The sequence below is a fragment of the Danio aesculapii genome, chromosome 1, assembly GCF_903798145.1.
Source record: "Danio aesculapii chromosome 1, fDanAes4.1, whole genome shotgun sequence".
NCBI classification, from domain to species: Eukaryota; Metazoa; Chordata; class Actinopteri; order Cypriniformes; family Danionidae; genus Danio; species Danio aesculapii.
The window spans coordinates 62,880,607-62,900,542 of NC_079435.1; the positions used below are offsets into that span (position 1 = coordinate 62,880,607).

Genomic DNA, 19,936 nt, shown 5'->3' on the forward strand with positions numbered 1-19,936 from the left:
ACTGTGCTGGAGTTCAGATAGATGACCTGTGCTGCTCTTAAACACTGGTGCATGTGTGTGTGTGTGTGTGTGTGTGTGTGTGTGTGTGTGTGTGTGTGTGCGCATTGCAATACACAGGGTGAAGTGATGCATGCAAGCATTTTCAGCACAGCCTTCATAGTCCTATTTTTTGTGAATTGACACACCAGCATTATCCACATTCAGTGCAGACAGAAGCAGTGATGCAATGCAAATCACCTGATATAATAATGCAAATCGTGAATCATCTAAACTGAACTCTTACAGGCTTTCTTCAGTGTTTGGCCACCAGCACCATGAGTAAAACAGAGAGAGAGTGAAACATGCTGTCGTATCACTGCTGTTTCTTGTTACTATGCTCAAATCATCAGGAGTGAAGCACCGGCAGCAGCAGTCAATCACAGACAACAGACGCAAAACTGATCATAAACATGAACAGACATGTGCAATAGGCATAATTATAACTGCTGAAGCAGACATTGAGCTGACATTACACCGACTCACTCTGAAAAAATTAATAAACAGAAGCAGAGCTAGCTGGATGCAGTTATAATAATCCCAAAACTCAATATATGGGGAATGAGTTAGTATGATATAGTCAAGCAGTGCCAGTGTCACACAAGTGCCAGAACATCAACACAAATGCAAAAGTGGAATTAAAAAACATTCACAAATAATAGTTAGAAATCAAGTCAAATCATGAGTAATTCAGTGGCTCACTTTTCATCAGTCACACACTGCCACCTGTTGGTGGTTTAAGTTTTACTATTTAAGGTATTTACATTAATAATAATATTTTGAGCACTGAAGTGTGAGTATTCATTTTAACACAATGCAACTGTAATGCAGTTTCAGATGCAGCTTCTGTTGCTACTTATGTGGGGGGAAAATTAGTTTTGACTGGTTTGTTATAATCTCCACATTATTCTAATTAATTAAGTTCAAATAATTGATATAAAAGAGGATGCATGAATAAAAAATGATTCTATCGGGTGTCAAATCTAACTTCAGTCAATGCTGTGAATAAACGAATACACTGAATTTGAAGCAAATGAAACACCTTGTTATTCAGATATTCCCTAAAGAATTCTCAGATTAATCACTGATTGTTAATTAACAAAAGTTAGAAAATAAAATAAAACAAAATAAATATAAAAATAAATCAAAATAAAATATAAAAAATACAATAAAAATATAATAATAAACTAAACTAAATAAAATAATATAAAAATAAAATAAAAATATAATAATAAACTAAACAAAATTAAATAATATAAAAATAAAAGCCCTTAGGTGTGAGGTGAAGACACCTCTAGAAGGACAGGCGGCCGATGGGAGCGCAGTGGCAGCATGCAGGGCTACAGACCAGCTGAATCAACAGTGTTTGAGAGACTGGGACTCACTGCTTTTTTGCCGAACTCACTCTTGGGCAGAACCAGAGAGCCGGAGATGAACCCGCCCGGACCGGCGCCTTTGGGGATCCTGAAACACAGAGACTGTATTGTTGCAGGGTGGATATAGACCCTCTTTAGGTGAGCTACAGACCCCCAATTCTGTAATTTCAGCCCCCTTAAACCAACTATCAAATCATGAAAACCTATTTTAAAAATGACAAATTTCACATGTTTTTAATAAAATGAAATAAAAAGTTGATCTTTTTTTTTAATCGACATCTTCATTAAACTCATGTCTTTGGCAAGTTATTAATTGTTTTTTATTTGTTTAGCCTGTATTTATCCTCTAATTAACCAGGGATGCATTCACTTGACAAAATCCATTTCAGTTAAATGCTGTTTTCTGTTTATGAGTGAATCTCAGAAATGAATCCTAGAAGTTGTTAGTTGTTGTATTTTCCACAAACATATAAAGCAGCACAACTGTTTACAACATTAATAATAATCAGAAATGTTAAATTAGGATGATTTCTGAAGGATCATGCCACATGAAGCACCACTGTGGTTTATATTAAACAGTCTTTTTTAACTACACTATAGTAAAATGTATTAAGCTGTATATATTATAATATTTACACCTCTTTACTCTCTACTGTAGTATTAACTATAGTGAACTGATTAACTGTAATATATACTGTAGTATACTTTAGTTTTTACTACAGTAAACTGGCGTATTGCAGTATTATATACTCTAAATTTGTAGAAAACTACAGTATTAAGTCATTTGTTTATATTGTTTACACTGTAGTTGTTGTGTTACCATAGCAACTGTAGAATCACCACAACAGATCAATTAATATGGTTGTGTTACCATAGCAACTGTAGAATCAACAAAGCAGGTTAATTACTACGGTTGTGTTACCATAGCAACTGTAGAATCAAAACAGATCAATTACAATAGTTGTGTTACCATAGCAACTGTAAAATCACCACAACAGATCAATAACTATAGTGGATGTGTTACCATAGCAACTGTACAAATCACAACAGATTAATTACTATAGTTGTTGTGTTACCATAGCAACTGTAGAATCACCACAACAGATCAATAACTATAATGGATGTGTTACCATAGCAACTCTAGAATAACAACAGATTAATTACAATAGTTGTTGTGTCACCATAGCAACTGTAGAATCACCACAACAGATCAATTAATATGGTTGTGTTACCATAGCAACTGTAGAATCAACAAAGCAGGTTAATTACTACGGTTGTGTTACAATAGCAACTGTAGAATCAAAACAGATCAATTACAATAGTTGTGTTACCATAGCAACTGTAGAATCACCACAACAGATCAATAACTATAGTGGATGTTACCATAGCAACTCTAGAATAACAACAGATTAATTACAATAGTTGTTGTGTCACCATAGCAACTGTAGAATCACCACAACAGATCAATAACTATAGTGGATGCTACCATAGCAACTGTAGAATCACAACAGATTAATTACTATAGTTGTTGTGTTACCATGGCAACTGTAGAATCACAACAGATTAATTACTGTAGTTGTTGTGTTACCATAGCAACTGTAGAATCACAACAAGTAATTTACTATAGCATGGCTCAAAAACCCTACAGTATTTACTATAAATGTAGTATTATATTCATGTGTAATGTGAGACTGAAAACTGGAATAATGATGCTGATTGGACGGCTAGACACTCACTTGTCGTCGGGCAGACTGGTGATGTAAAATGGCTGTGAGGCGCCGGGGCTCAGTGTGATGGAGTTGGCCTTCTTCTTGGCCAGCAGGGCGGCGCGGTGCGTCTCGTAGACGTCCAGCGAGAGTGTGTTGGACAGACGGTGAGACACTACGAATGGCAGATCCTTCAGACGCTCCAGCTCGCTCTGCTGCTCGTGACGCACCTGCAGACGCACTGTGTAGTCACCTTTCTCCAGCTTCAGAGAGTACTGAAACACACACATGTGCATAAGCTCAAAAACATCTGCTGTACTCATTCAGTAGAGCCGCACGATCCTGGAGAAATCTGATATGTTGATATTTTGCTTTACTGTGGCATATATTGCCATATAAATAACATTTCACCAGATGCCTTACAGAGCTTTATTTGGAAATAACTTCTTTATTTAGATTGACTGGGATGATTCTGTAAGAAAGAGAGTAAATCTTACTTAAAAACTGACAGAGCATTCTATTCTAGAGCATTCCATTCTATTGATGAGCATTCTATTCTAGAGCATTCCAGTCTATTAATGAGTATTCTATTCTAGAGCATTCCAGTCTATTGATGAGCATTCTATTCTAGAGCATTCCAGTCTATTAATGAGTATTCTATTCTAGAGCATTCCAGTCTATTGATGAGTATTCTATTCTAGAGCATTCCATTCTATTGATGAGTATTCTATTCTAGAGCATTCCAGTCTATTGATGAGTATTCTATTCTAGAGCATTCCAGTCTATTGATGAGTATTCTATTCTAGAGCATTCCATTCTATTGATGAGTATTCTATTCTAGAGCATTCCATTCTATTGATGAGTATTCTATTCTAGAGCATTCCAGTTTATTGATGAGTATTCTATTCTAGAGCATTCCAGTTTATTGATGAGTATTCTATTCTAGAGCATTCCAGTCTATTGATGAGTATTCTATTCTAGAGCATTCCATTCTATTGATGAGTATTCTATTCTAGAGCATTCCAGTCTATTGATGAGTATTCTATTCTAGAGCATTCCATTCTATTGATGAGTATTCTATTCTAGAGCATTCCATTCTATTGATGAGTATTCTATTCTAGAGCATTCCAGTTTATTGATGAGTATTCTATTCTAGAGCATTCCAGTCTATTGATGAGTATTCTATTCTAGAGCATTCCATTCTATTGATGAGTATTCTATTCTAGAGCATTCCAGTCTATTGATGAGTATTCTATTCTAGAGCATTCCATTCTATTGATGAGTATTCTATTCTAGAGCATTCCATTCTATTGATGAGTATTCTATTCTAGAGCATTCCAGTTTATTGATGAGTATTCTATTCTAGAGCATTCCAGTCTATTGATGAGTATTCTATTCTAGAGCATTCCATTCTATTGATGAGTATTCTATTCTAGAGCATTCCAGTCTATTGATGAGTATTCTATTCTAGAGCATTCCATTCTATTGATGAGTATTCTATTCTAGAGCATTCCAGTCTATTGATGAGTATTCTATTCTAGAGCATTCCAGTCTATTGATGAGTATTCTATTCTAGAGCATTCCATTCTATTGATGAGTATTCTATTCTAGAGCATTCCATTCTATTGATGAGTATTCTATTCTAGAGCATTCCATTCTATTGATGAGTATTCTATTCTAGAGCATTCCATTCTATTGATGAGTATTCTATTCTAGAGCATTCCAGTCTATTGATGAGTATTCTATTCTAGAGCATTCCATTCTATTGATGAGTATTCTATTCTAGAGCATTCCATTCTATTGATGAGTATTCTATTCTAGAGCATTCCAGTTTATTAATGAGTATTCTATTCTAGAGCATTCCAGTCTATTAATGAGTATTCTATTCTAGAGCATTCCAGTCTATTGATGAGTATTCTATTCTAGAGCATTCCAGTCTATTGATGAGTATTCTATTCTAGAGCATTCCAGTCTATTGATGAGTATTCTATTCTAGAGCATTCCATTCTATTGATGAGTATTCTATTCTAGAGCATTCCAGTCTATTGATGAGTATTCTATTCTAGAGCATTCCATTCTATTGATGAGTATTCTATTCTAGAGCATTCCAGTCTATTGATGAGTATTCTATTCTAGAGCATTCCAGTCTATTGATGAGTATTCTATTCTAGAGCATTCCAGTCTATTGATGAGTATTCTATTCTAGAGCATTCCATTCTATTGATGAGTATTCTATTCTAGAGCATTCCAGTCTATTGATGAGTATTCTATTCTAGAGCATTCCAGTTTATTAATGAGTATTCTATTCTAGAGCATTCCAGTCTATTAATGAGTATTCTATTCTAGAGCATTTTACTATGGACCTTTTTCTTCGTTGCTGCATGAAGGACGCCATAGTGACCAGGGTTTCCTGTAGAACGTCCGTTTACAGCATTTACGACTGGTTAATCTTGATCAGAAAATAGTTGTCAATACCATTTTGAGTGGCTTATGGAGTGTTTTTGTGATCTACAACCTTGATTTTGAAAGGTGTGTGTTGAATTCAATTCAGTTTAATTCACCTTTATTTGTACAGCGCTTTTACAATGTAGATTGTGTCAAAGCAGCTTCACATAGAAGATCATAGTAAATTGGAACAGTGTAGTTCAGTTTTCAGTGTTTAAGTTCAGTTCAGTTTAGCTCAGTTCAGTGTGGTTTAATAATCACTACTGAGAGTCCAAACACTGAGAGCAAATCCATTATATGTCCGTATATATCTGTAATGTACAAGCCGTTATACTTCTGTCAGATGTGGTTCAAGCAAGAGAGAAAATGGTTTTCCTGATTCAGTGTCTGCCGTCAGATCAGCTGTTGAAATACAGCATCAGTGTTCTCGACCTGTCAGCTGTTATACTGTGCTCAGCAGCTCTTCAATGCACACACACACACACACACATTAGATCACTGCATTATAGAGCAAGCCTTATTACTGACATGAGTCTTAACATGTGACGTTAATCCATGCAATTTCCAAAAAATAAAAGTAAGTTACTGACACTGTTCTGGCTGATTAGCGTGTTGATTCTAATTGGGAGCCGTTTCTGTTTCATTTAGTTAGTTTGTGTAGTGTAGTATTCACCACGGTGTGTGTTTTTCTGTCATTTCAAAATGCCACTTTACTTTTACGTTGTGCCAGTGGGACAGTACCAACATGTTGGTGAATTACATTAGTTTGGGTTAGTTATATATTTGAATAAAAGGGAAAATGATTACTTTAGCGATGACGCTGCTTCATTTAAACAGCACAAGATGCCGTCTGGCGGTAGTGGTAAATGACTCGCAAAATGTTGTTTTTCATTCCTATTAGATGGCATTATAAAATAATCCGTCCAGGAGGTGGCGCTGATCAACAGCAGGATTAGTTCAAAGCCAGTCAAATAGATTAAAACTATCGTTTCAAAGCTGTCTGAATGTGACTGTTTATACGCATCAGCTGCCGACTGAAAGTTCCTATCATCCTCCTTACGCATACACGATTTTGCATTCTAAGCAAAAGGTCTATAGACCATCATACTCTACAGCATTCTGTATGCATCTGAATACATCTATTCTATTGTAAATCATTCTGTGCTGATGGTAAATTATTTATGTATTTTTCTTCAGCTTTACGGTCATGATCTGAACTGAATGCCTGATGTGTGGAAACACCATGTGGTAATTGTTGATCTTCAGCTTTATGTTCTGATGTGGTCGTGTGAAGGTTGTGTGTAGGTTTGTCATTGTTCTGGTCACCTGGTGTGGGTACGCGTCTCCAGATCCCATGAGCCTCTTGTTCTGGTCAAACAGGAGCCAGAGCTGACTGTCGAACTCAGACTCGTATAATAACTCACAGAGCAGCGGACAGCTGGGCGTCACCTCGCCGCTCTTCGGCTGAAACACAGAATGAAGAAAACATGCAGATTCATCGTTATCATTCCATTTAAATAATAATTAAGAAATATTATATATTTAAACTACAGCTGAAGTCAAAATTACTCGCAATCCTGTGAATTAAAAAAAAAAAGATGTTGAACAGATTCAGGAATTTCTCACAGTATTTCCTCTAATTTTATTTCTTCTTATTTTGTTTTATTTCGGCTAGAATAAAAGCAGTTTTTAATTGTTTTAAAGCCATTTTAAGGTCAATATTATTAGCTCCCTTCAGCAATATTAGTTTTGGGTTCTCTCCAGAACAAACCACTTATATCAGGGTTTCTGCAGGTTTCACCAAGTTAAATTTAAGACATTTTAAGACATTTTTAAGACCATTATGAATGAAATTTTAGACTTATACAGTGATTTTATTGGAATATCCCAGCTGGAAAAGATCTTCACTTGCCCTATCAAAAAATTATTATAATTTTATACATTTAATAATACAATAATGATAATAAATTAATAATAAAATATCTGGTCAGTATCTTCAGCAGTAAATAAATTGAGAACTTTTAAACAAATTACTGTAAGGAAAGTAATTAAATGATATTTTTAAATACGAAGTTAAACGTTTTATTGAGATTGGGATTGTTGGTGATTGTATTGGTGTTAATGGCTAGATTTGGGTAGCTATACATGAACAAAGGAAAATTAAGACCTGTTAAAAACAAAAAAGATTTAAGACCTACAACACAACATTTCAGCAGATTTAAGCTTAAAATTGAGCTTTTCATATTTAAGACATTTTAAGACCCAGCGGATATCCTGTGTTATACAATAACTTGCCTAATTAACCTAGTTAAGCCTTTAAATGTTGCTTTAAGCTGAATACTAGTATCTTGAAGAATATCTAGTCAAATATTTATTACTGTCATTAGAAATGAGTTATTAAACCCAAGCCAAAAAGAAAATGAATGGATATACAGAGGGGGCCTAATAATTCAGGAGGGCTATTAATTCAACTGTCCACACTGATTGGATTGTACTTTAGACACCATCTAGTGGTCAGATGCGGAAATTCATTCAGTGTGCAAACTCTCTCAGTGCATTATGGGTATTCTCTAGCTGTCGAGTGTAAATGGGTTGTAGACTCCTTAATGCTGTGCATTATGAGATTGATTGAGTGCACTTCATAACATCTATTATGGTTTCAGACACCCATTAAAGGGTCACGTGTGGATGGGGGAAAACGGAGACATCTGAAAACGAAGGCAGGGCTGCAGACATTCGCTTCTCTGATTGGGGCTTTTCCCTCAATATTAAGTAGCCTACACACAGTTTAGTCCTGCATCCTCTCCTTGTAAGTTCACACTTTGCAAGTTTGATATGGAAAACAGACTCCCGAGGACACGTCAGCTAAATGTTTAAAGGAAACAGTGTACTTTAACCTTATTCACATCATCCTGGATACGCAGCCTACGTTGTTTCACTATCTTAACAATAAAATGAACACATGATATAAGGAACTGCTATTCTCATTTTCATATAAACAACTTAACAGACAGCAGAACTGTTAAGGCGTCGTGCAGCATATATGAGTGTCATCTTCACTGTGTGCATAATTATAACATAACAGAGCCTATAACATCACTGCCTCCTTTCATTTTCATTGGAAATACGAAACACACCCTCTCTTTTGCTGAATATCAGTTTTAATAATCAGTAATGGCCATTATAAAAGTATAACGTACAATAAGTTTATATAATATAGGAAATAAAGGCAAACAATCAGTCAATATAGAGAGTGTATGTGGTTATATTAATTATTAACTTATCTTTGCGTCACCTGAGAACAAGTAATAGATTCAAAAGACCAAAGTCAGGGAATATGTCATTAGATATAGACAACAAGATGAATTACATAGCACGTTTAACAAATATAGTGAGATTAGATCCAGCGGTAGATCCTTGATGAACAGTCTGACGAGCACAGCTCTCCACTGGCTAGATATGCTGCAGCACATGCCAGTGTGTGTGTGTGTGTGTGTGTGTGTGTGTGTGGTCACGTGATGTGCGTTTTCAGCGGTCTAATGTAGACGGAGAGTTGTTCAGAAACACTGGGTGAAACGCTAGTGTGGATGCGGATCGTTTTCATTTTAAACCACCGTTTTAAAACTAAAACGCATTAGTGTAAACGGGGCCTAAGAGTATAGGGGACGATTTCGAACACAGCCTAGGTATTAAAAACTTGTGTGTCATCCTGGAGTGACAGCAGGTACAGCTGGTCCCATCAGTTGTAGAATTTATATTAAAATGTAAAATAATAGTTGTTTTATTTGCCAACATCAGGGCTAATTTCACAGAGTCTGTTACATGTTTGTAGATTCCACCGTCTTTGCCATTTGTAATAAAATATATAAAGAAATAGTTGGTTTTGGGAGCAAAGGAGGTGGTCCAATCTGTGAAGGTGTGAAAACTGACCTGGTGGAAATTATACGTGAGGACGAGCTCATAGAGCTGCCTGTTGTTGGGCAACACGTCTCTCAAGCCCAGCGGTTTGATTTTAGCACTTACAGGCCTGTGGAGGAGAAAAACACAGCAGAGAGACATATCTGAATTATTCATGGGGATATAATAAGTATTTAAAGACATCTACTCCCAGAGGAACTCTTCACAAACCTTCAGCTTATGACCTAAGAGACATAAAACACTTCTTATCCCATTTAAACTAGATTTATGGGTCTTTCTGACAGCAAACATGAGTATGCATACTAGATCTGAACTCTAAGATGCTTTAAAGGAAATCTGAAGACATTTTTCTGATGCATTTAAAGCGACAGTACACCCAGATATGAACATTTCCTCATTTCCTCACACTCCACAAAACAAGAATGTTCAGCCATTGACATCCATAGGAACAAAAAAACCCTCTGGAAGTCAATGGCTCAGCATAAACATGTTTTTCTGAAAAATGAATGCTCCTCAGTGAATATTGCCAATATATTTTGGTGCATTGGTGTTGTGTGTTTACCGCAGCGGCTGAACCCAGTTCTTCAGTGTGATTGTTGGAGAAACATCTTCGTATCTCAATGGAGAGCAAACCTCAAAACTGGAAATGCCTTCAGAAGCGTGCTAGAGACAGAAAAACAACAGCTCTTAATGAACCATTGCTCAAGCTCACAAACAACCAAATGTACATGACCTAGCGAAATGTGCAGGTCTTTTCTTTAATGTTTTTATTTGCATGTTTAAATGATTTCTTGCTAATGTTCATATTTGGATAAGATTATAAGTGAGCCGTATAAAAACCCAGAGTCACTCACGATGTGAATAGGAGAGGGCGACGTCACCAGGCCGTGGAAGGAAATGACATAATCGATGGTGACGTCACCGAGACTGGCCCACCAGCGCGCAATACACAGCTCCAGAGTTCGTCCTGGCTGAAAAACAAACAAGGTAACAAGCTCTGAATTCACTGTGAAATAGGTTTCAATAGGTTTTGACCCGATCTCAGATCAGTTTCACGAGTTTGTAGATGTTTTAATGAGACATTTGTAAATGAAAATGATATATTATAATTAACATATTAGTTAATAGCAGAGCCCACAATGAAATAAACAATATAAAAGCCTTGAAATGTATAAAAGATTGCATATTATTTAAAACGACTTCTAAATAATGTTAATCAGATGTGTTATCTTGGAAAAAACAAAAACAAAACCTTTTCCCTTCGATTGCAAAAAGATAAAGGGGAAAATTACGGGGTGAAATGGGATTGCTATTTACATAATTAACTAATTTAGTTAACACTTAATTAACAGACAATGACTAGACCTAGAAGTTTGCACATTAACTCCTAACTGTAATAAGTGATATTTAATTATTTCATATAAGACCTCATGTTAATTGTAATTACTGTTTTTTTTTTTATTTAATCTTTTATCAATATATATATATATATATAAAAATTAAGATTGTATATGATGCAGACACATCATATTTAAATGATATTAGGATAAGCTTAGTGCATTTATAGGTGCAGTATGCAAGTTTGACACCCAGTGGTTGAACTAGGTATTGCACTCCTGAATCAAAACAAACGCAAGCGCAGGTTGCCAGATTGAGGACAGGAGTGAGTGATTTAAACCGTGTTCTAGATAAAAGCAACGGCACCCGATAGAGGGAATATTTTCCAGATTAAAAGGAGTTTTTGTCCTAACCAACATCTCGAATTGATTTATTAGAAACGACTATTAGAACAACAGAAAACCGACAATGATCACATCAGGTAGACCTCATGTGTTTTATCCAATGTTAAACGCTAATAATGTGAGTTTGAATGCCATTTTACAGGACATTTATTGCCATATAATAAAAACAGCAGCAGATAGTTCAGCACAGATCTGGAGAATAAAATAAAGCATTTGAAATTGAACTTTAGAGCTAAACACATATGATTCAGCATGTACATTTAATGAAGTTAAAGAGCTTTAATATGTATTAAATAGATTATAAACCTTACCATTTCCTGAGTGAGTGCACTATTCTGTGCTTCTGAATGGCTGGATTTACATTTCTGACGTGTTTCGTCTGGTGCAAACAGCCAAATTGCTCATCACTGAGTATCTCGTCACATAGCGTGTTGTTAGGACACGCAGTTACAATGTAACCTGCTCACCTAATGTTTACACTCGTAATATTTATATTATTTGCTAATTAATAACCTCATGTGGAACTCTGAATCTGCTACTGTCCACTGGAAGTCGCTTTTCAGTCACGGACGCATGCTTTCAGAGCCTTTCTGACTGAATGAATAAATAAAATACGCTGTTTTCCATCATTTGGCAACCCAGGGTGCTAAAATATGATTGGCTAAACTGGCAGCGGGCAGGTTAAAAGACCCAAAACAAAGACAGCCATTCCGGCACGTATAACACATGTTCAAAGCAGAATATCTGACGCTGAGGTTTCTCAGATAAACAGGAGTGTTCACTGAGCATGTTTCTGAATATCTCCACACATATTATGGTATTTTTAAGCTTTAGAAGAGTCACAAACTTACATATAGCACCTTTAATGTTTGCAATATGTTTGAAAAAGTCAATTCTCATGCATGTTTTGTCTGAGATTTTGTTGCATTTATACAGTTTTGACCAGCAGGTGTCGCCAGCATGTGGTGTTTCAAATGCTCAAAAAGCTGATGCACACTAGGGTAAATCAGTGTACCAGCACTGGAAAGGCCTCTGTGAGCGAGCCTTTCTCCAGCAGCGAGGAGAACTTGTAGAACTCGTTGGCTCGATACGCTCGCTGCTTCACCAGATGAACCGCATGCAGGACGAACTTCGAGGACACGTCGCCAGTGTGAGACGTCAGCGAGATCTCTGAAAGAAACACACACTTAATAACTACACTATAGAGCTTCACTGGGGTTAATGCTGCACTAGTAATGCACTCAAGGTATGCAATATTGTGTTTTCTGCATGACAAAAAGCTGGATGTTTGACTTGGTGGCGTAAATAATGACTCCCTCAATAATGACTAGGGTTAGTTAATCTGCATAAGAAAATATAGCTGAAACACACACACACACATTGGGATTAAAGACAAACTTTATAGTATTTACTTTAAGATTCTGTTGTATTTTTATGTGGGAAACGCTGAATCAAGAACTCCTGTAGATGAAATCACTAGCACATGTTTACTTCACAGGCGCTGAGAGATGCATGATGGGATGGCGCTCAGATTACCTGCCCATGATGCTCCTTGAGGGACGGTGATGAAGTGGCGTCGGATCTGTCCTGGCCGGAAGTGGACATCAGTGAAAGAGAGCTCCTGACTGCGACTGTCAGATACTCTGGGGGACACACAAACACAGCAGATATCAACACGAACCGTAGATCCCACTACAAACGTGCGCACATCAGTTTCAACATAAACTCTAGCAGAATGACAGCATTTCCAGAAACCAATGTGTTGCGGCTAAACTCACAGGAACATGATAATAGCCTACTATTAAACACAGCTACAGTACACTCGATCCTCATCCAAAAGTAACATTTTTCTTAGATTTCTTCATGTCATTTTGTGCCTTTAATTAAGTTACTTAAAAAATAAAATGATTCAAATATTTATTTTTATTGTAATAAAAAACAGGGATGGGTATTGTTAAGGTTTTAACGGTATTACTACTTTGATCGATACCACTTATCGGTTCGGTACTTTAACAGTGTTTTAAACAAATTAAACAGAATTAACAACACTTTATTTCATCATAAATGTATTATTAGGCTATTCATAGGCTATATTTGTAAATACAGGAAATGTAAAAGCATTTTTAATGTTTAAGATTTATTTAGGCTCCTGCAGAAAACAAATACTGTTTTCAATGTAACCGAATGTGTGTATTTATCAAACTATTAATGTTAGACTAATTTAGAGAGACCTTATGTGATTGACTGCTAGCGTAACGATGTGGATTATGTTTAGCTAGCCAGTCGAAAACGTCTTATTTGTCTCTCTGCAGTTAATACACTATTGAAAGATGCTTAGCCAGATTGCTTGCGTTTCTGCTTATGCAAGAAAACAACTTGTTGCGTATGTTGCAACGGGCATTGTTGCTGTTCACTTGAGAAATACAACCCGTTTGGTTCTCTCCACCACTCCGCAAGCTCACAAACTGTGTGCGCGCGCGCGCGTTACAAGCTCTGTGTGTGCTTAGCATGAGTCTCGGAGAACGAGCCGAGAACTGTGAAGGCTTTTATATTGACGCGCTCGATGTTGTACTATTGGGCGGAAACATGAACGTTTCTCATGTGAGATTGCCAACTGTGCAGATGAATATCAAATATGGCAAATTAGAAAAGGCCGGTCCGTTAAATTATGCTACTGTAAATAATGTTTATTCAGCAATAATTCTCCAGTACTGATAGCAGAACCGTTAACGTCAGAGTTTATCGATACTTCTGTCTTTTATAATCCCTAGTGAAAAATGCTAAAGTTTCGCAAACGATTTTTTAATATCATCTTTATTAAAAAAACGTTTGATATACACAAGTTTTTGCACAATTTTTACTTTTTTTGTTTTGTTTTTTTTTTTTACAATAAATATCTGGGCCAAAAGCGAAATTGAATATCTAGATGTGCTTGAGTGTAATCTAATGTAATGTATTTTTTATTTATTGCCATGTCAGCAACCAAGGCTGTTTTCATGGCAAGAACATTTCAATATTAAATAAACAATTAAGAACAACAAACAAATGAATACACAAGTTAAATAAGATTTAATTATTATTTAATTTATAAGTTTAGTGTTAATACATGATCAGAATTCTAAAATCTTTTCTGGTGTCGCTTTGCTAAAAATGTTCATTTCATTAATAAGTCTTGTAGAATCATTAAAAGCAGGACAGTCCAGTAAAACGTGTTTTACAGTAAGAGTTTTGCAGCACAAGCATTGAGTGGGATCCAAGGTCTCCATAATCCTGGACCAGGCCGTATCCTGAGCAGCTACTGTGATGGTCATGGAGGAGTGGAACATGAGACTGATTCCTGTGACGCTCCAGAGACAGACGAGTCTTCGCTGAGGCCAGTTTCCAGCCTCCGCCGCTGAGACTGCAGCTCTGCACAAGACGTTTGGCCAGCGGAGAAATTAAAATGGTCGTGCCCAACTGAGCCTGGTTTCTCTCAAGGTTTTTTTTCTTCACTTTCGCCAATTAGTGAAGCTTTTTTTCCCTCTCCGCTGTCACCTCTAGCTTGCATGGTTCAGGATCTGTAGAGCTGCGCATCGATTTGCTCTTCAGTGTTTGGACTCTCAGTAGTGATTATTAAACCACACTGAACTGAGCTAAACTGAACTGAACTTAAACACTACAAACTGAACTACACTGTTCCTATTTACTGTGACCTTTTATGTGAAGCTGCTTTGACACAATCTACATTGTAAAAGCGCTATACAAATAAAGGGGAATTGAATTGAATTGAATTGGGATCTTCATCTTTAAGTAAAAAGGCGTGAGTTAATCTTGTTTGCCCAATACAACACCTGGTAAAAATCAAATCTAGTCGTTAAATGTCTTAATATTCTGTTTGAGATTTCAGCTTGGATTTCATGCAGTTTATCATTTCCCAATGCATCCCACTCCTCTTGCCACTTGTTTAAAATGTAAATATTGATAAAAGGTCTCATCTCTGATGGAGGAATTTGGCATTTGTTCACCACTTGCTTCAAAGCATCTTTAGCAGCTGCATCAGCTCGCTCATTTCCTGAAAGCTCCACATGTCCTGGAATCCAGGAAAAATGATGTGATAAACTGATTTTTAAGACGGTGAACTTTGGTTAAAATATTCTCAATCATTGATGGTCATTTTTTGTAGATTCCATCACTTGGAGGCATGATTTGGAGTCTGTAAAAATAATAGATTTCTTTTGTTGAGTATTTTCTATATACTCCAATGCTAAAAGTAAAGCACAGGCTTCAGCTGTGAATATGGAGCATTCTTCAGGCAGACTGACTCTATAGCTTTGTTGCCCAGTCACCATTGCTGCTGCTACACCATTTCCCACCTTTGTGCTTGACAGTAAACTGTGAAATATGATGTTATTAAATAATGAAAAGGGATTTTTAAGACTTTATAAATGTAAATCACAATTCCTTAAGTTATAAATATTTGTAAAAATCATAAACCAACACAATAACACATTTATACTACATAGAAATGTCCTCTTGGTGTGTTATTTGAGTGGGTTTTGCACTCATTTGAGCAGGCTTCATGATACTCTTGTGCTTTGGTCAGCACAACAACATCAACAACAACAAAAAAACTGTCATTTCAATCTGCGAAATCTGAAGGTTAACAGAAATGTGCCCACTAAAGGCTAATGGACCAGAAGGGTGAACATACTTGGTAGGGATTATAACGGTTATGGGCACTCTGAAAAGCGGGCCGGCACTGAGAGCAGACGTGTCGTATCCACACACCTGGAAAATAAACACACATCATTATGAGGACACTGCAGTGTGAGATGGAGCGATAAAGATGCAGTGCAGTGTAATGTATTGTAGAGTAGTGAAGTACCTCTGTGTAGTGCAGCCCCTCTCGCAGGCCCTGTGGGTCGATGCGCACGTTCACATGCCTGCACTGATTCATGAGCTCCAGATGGGACGGACACTGAACCCAGGCCGCATTACAGACCAGCGCCAGGTGAAGCTGCAGAGAGATACGAGCTGCGTTCTCTGAGGAGAGAAAAGTCCCATAATACATCACAACACATCTGCTTTATTCGTCCTCCTGAGATATGGTAATGTTTGTAAAATATTTCTTAAGTGCTGTTTAAAGAAGATGATGATGATGCCACATTATTTAGATTTTTCAAGATCCTAGTAATCAGCTTAAAGTGCCATTTAAAGACTTCACTAGGTTAATCAGGCAAGTCACTGGACATCGGTGGTTTGCTCTGTAGCCAATCAAAAAATACATTCCTTAAGGGGGCTAATAATATCAATAATAAATGTCTTTTCATTCCAGTCAAACTAAAAGAAATCAAACTTTCTCCAGAAGATAAATCTTACAGGAAATCCTGTGAACGATGTCTCTGTTAAACAGCACTTGAGAAATATCTGAATAAGGATGAAAGCGGTGGAAGAGTGTTGATAATCTGGTGTTGATGTGTGTGTTGCCAGTACCGGTGTTTTCTGGAAAGAGCGGCTCGATGCCGACGCCGTGGTCAGATGGCGCAGTGACGTGTGTGGCGTCTCTGAGGTAGATCCCTCTCTGAGATCCTGCACTGACGCTGAAGCCCAGACTGCTGGAGGCCAGAGAACTGTGCTGCATGAGGTAGTCGAACGCCCGCTCCACCTGCGCACACACACGCACACACACACACACACACACACACACACACACACACGGTCACTAAGAGCAGACTCATGCTGCAGCAGCATCTTCATCTTTATCATCTATAACTTCAACATCATCATCATCATCATCAATAAATCCAGTATAGTCTTCATCATCATAATCATCCTCCTCATCAATAACTAGATTAACATCATCATCATCAATAACTTCAGCATAATCTTCATCATCATCATCATCAACTCCATCATCATCCTCAATAACTCCAGGATAATCTTCATCATCACCAATAACTCCAGGATAATCTTCATCATCATCATCATCATCAATGACTCCAGGATAATCTTCATCATCCTCAATAACTCCAGGATAATCTTCATCATCATCATCATCATCATCATCAATAACTCCAGGATAATCTTCATCATCATCATCAATAACTCCAGGATAATCTTCATCATCCTCAATAACTCCAGGATAATCTTCATCATCATCATCATCATCAATAACTCCATCATCATCAATAACTCCAGGATAATCTTCATCATCATCAATAACTCCAGTATAATCTTCATCATCATCAATACCTCCATCATCCTCATCCTCATACCTGTATGATTCCGTGTCCCTGCGCAAACACCTCGATCTCCTCCACCTTCAGAGCAGTGTTCTCCAGAGCTCTGCGCACCGCCGGCACTGTGGGCCGCAGACCGTTCTGCTTCAGACCTGACACACACACACACACACACACACACACACACACACACACACACACACACACACACACACACACACACAGACACACAGACACACACACACTAGTGAACAAACTAAATGTAAAGAAGCCTCAGACATACATGAGCTGATAATGCAGGTTCACCCACCTGACAGCACCAGGGCGATTCCTCCGCAGGCGTTCGGGGAGGACATGGAGGTGCCGTTCATCAGCTGTGTGCCGCGCAGCGTCCAGTTGGGCACGGAGGCGATGGCGCCGCCCGGAGCGCTAATACTGACGCCCAGAGCGCCGTCTGTGCAGGGCCCGCGGGACGACCAGGTGTACTGATTAGGAGGAAGCTTCTCTCTCAGAGAATACTCAGCCACCATCATATCTGGAGTAACATACGCTCCCACTCCTGCACACAGCAACAACACACTGCTCACTCAGGGCTGCTGATTATGCTAATGAGATGGAGAGATGGGCACTAGTGGGCGGAGCTTTCCCCCTCTGATGACACGTATAAAGGGAGAATGTCAATCAAAGTGTTTCATTCATCAAGTCTGATTATAATAAACACAATTCATTCATGTTCAGCATTAGAGGCTGGTTTAAAAAGCTTAACAATAGGTTAAATAATATTTATTAACAGAAACGTTCCCCATCACATTTAAGCATTTTGTAAAATTTAAGATTAATAATGCATCTGTTATCATTTATCCATCTGTTATCATTCTAGTTCAGTGATAATGAATGAACAATGCTTGAAATGTACCAGCAATCCTAGAATCAGCCGTGTTTAATGGGTTCATGCTTTGGCCTGCTGAACACAGACATAGTACAGCTAATAAAGGGTTTATTTGAGTGTTTATTTACGTACCGATCACACTGCTGGTGGTTCCTCCAGGACAGCCCACAGTGGTCAGACACGGGCCGTTATTCCCTGCACTCGACACGAACATGACATTATACTTCTGTACAGCCTCCGTGATGACCTCACAGATTCTCCTGTATAACACACACACACACACACACACACACACACACACACACCTGAGTGATGCATCCAGATTTCAGTCAGAGATTTCTTAAGTTATTACTTATGCTCACCCTGAGTTTGGCCAATGCGTCGCTTCACCGTAACTGTAGTTCACAAGATCACACTTATAGTTTATAACTTCAATCATCTGCAGAGGAAAAATATATAGAAATCTCAAATTTCATTATATATATATAAATATATTAGTGCTGTCAAAATTAGTGTGTTAACGCATGCGATTCATTTGAAATATTTAACGCGTTAAAAATAAATGTACGCAGCTGCAGGTTTTTTTATTTCCTGTTGTGGCCGACGCGTGTTCAACATGCAAAGAAATATGGAAAAGACCAAGGAAGGACTTTTAGAAGGAAAGTTTCAGTATAAAATAATTAATGTCGCATTACCAGGCTATCCAGCGTTTCCTCCAGAGTTTCATCTCATTTCATTTTTAATCGTTCTGTTTTTGTTTTAATGGAATTGGACGCCACATGCCGAATGGAAACAAAAAACCTTTCGTGACTCGGTGGTCCTTTAAGGTAATCAGAGTCGCTGTTTACATGGTCGACTCTTAATCAGAGTATTATCTTAATCATATTAAAGTCAGAGTATTGGTGTGCATGTAAATGTACTCTGAACATGCCAGATGATGTCGCAAGCTGCGCATTCCTCTGCCCTTTTGTGTTTCCCCCTTAAACACAACTTTTGTAAAGCGTCTGCTTCAGGTTGCGGTGTCAGAATCCTTGCTTGTACAATACAGCCATACTTTAGAACACTTAGTTTACGCAAACTTGCTGAACGCCATCGTACGTGTTGATGAATCTGAAGGGACTCACGTGCGTGCGTGTTTCCTAGCAACAACAAACGCCTAAACATCGCCGACGGTGTTCGTATCCCTCAAAGCTGTTTAGAATTAAATGTTTAGAAACGGTGTGACCAAAGTCCCTGTAAGAATTAGTCTTTGGTGTGACTCAACGCGTACCTGTGAGTGCCTTTGATGCACCCCTTGATGCTTTTTGCGTCCTTGTCGTAGTACCAGTGGCACCAAAATTAGTCACCGAACTTCATGTGCTGATTCAGTGATTGTGCTTGTGAGAGACTGTTCTCACTCTCAGCTCACATCATTCAAAAGAAAAGGGCCACACTGTCCCCCGATAACGTCAACAGACTGGCTGAATGTAAAGGGGGACTAAACAAAATTGCTCCTACTTTATAATTAATGTCCTCAACTCTCAGCAATACAACTTTTCAGAGTGCAATTGTTTGTGTTCAACACTTTATTATTATAATTTTGCCTGGATTTTGGGTTTTTCTGCAG

At 37.7% G+C, this 19,936-nt stretch overlaps 1 protein-coding gene across 3 annotated transcripts in view; it reads right to left on the reverse strand.

Moving 5' to 3' along the window:
- Positions 1-19,936, reverse strand: part of tpp2 (tripeptidyl peptidase 2) — a 36,681-nt gene that overhangs the window by 7,317 nt on the left and 9,428 nt on the right. For all 3 annotated transcript variants that reach the window (XM_056463992.1, XM_056463985.1, XM_056463976.1), the window contains exons 8-22: positions 18,693-18,769; positions 18,463-18,590; positions 17,752-18,000; positions 17,478-17,593; positions 16,696-16,867; positions 16,088-16,245; positions 15,914-15,990; positions 12,760-12,866; positions 12,239-12,393; positions 10,336-10,452; positions 10,044-10,144; positions 9,494-9,590; positions 6,890-7,027; positions 3,149-3,393; positions 1,422-1,500 (exon numbers count right to left, since the gene is read on the reverse strand). In XM_056463992.1, the coding sequence (XP_056319967.1) occupies positions 1,422-1,500; positions 3,149-3,393; positions 6,890-7,027; positions 9,494-9,590; positions 10,044-10,144; positions 10,336-10,452; positions 12,239-12,393; positions 12,760-12,866; positions 15,914-15,990; positions 16,088-16,245; positions 16,696-16,867; positions 17,478-17,593; positions 17,752-18,000; positions 18,463-18,590; positions 18,693-18,769 (2,016 nt within the window). The remainder of the gene's footprint in view (positions 1-1,421; positions 1,501-3,148; positions 3,394-6,889; positions 7,028-9,493; positions 9,591-10,043; positions 10,145-10,335; positions 10,453-12,238; positions 12,394-12,759; positions 12,867-15,913; positions 15,991-16,087; positions 16,246-16,695; positions 16,868-17,477; positions 17,594-17,751; positions 18,001-18,462; positions 18,591-18,692; positions 18,770-19,936) is intronic.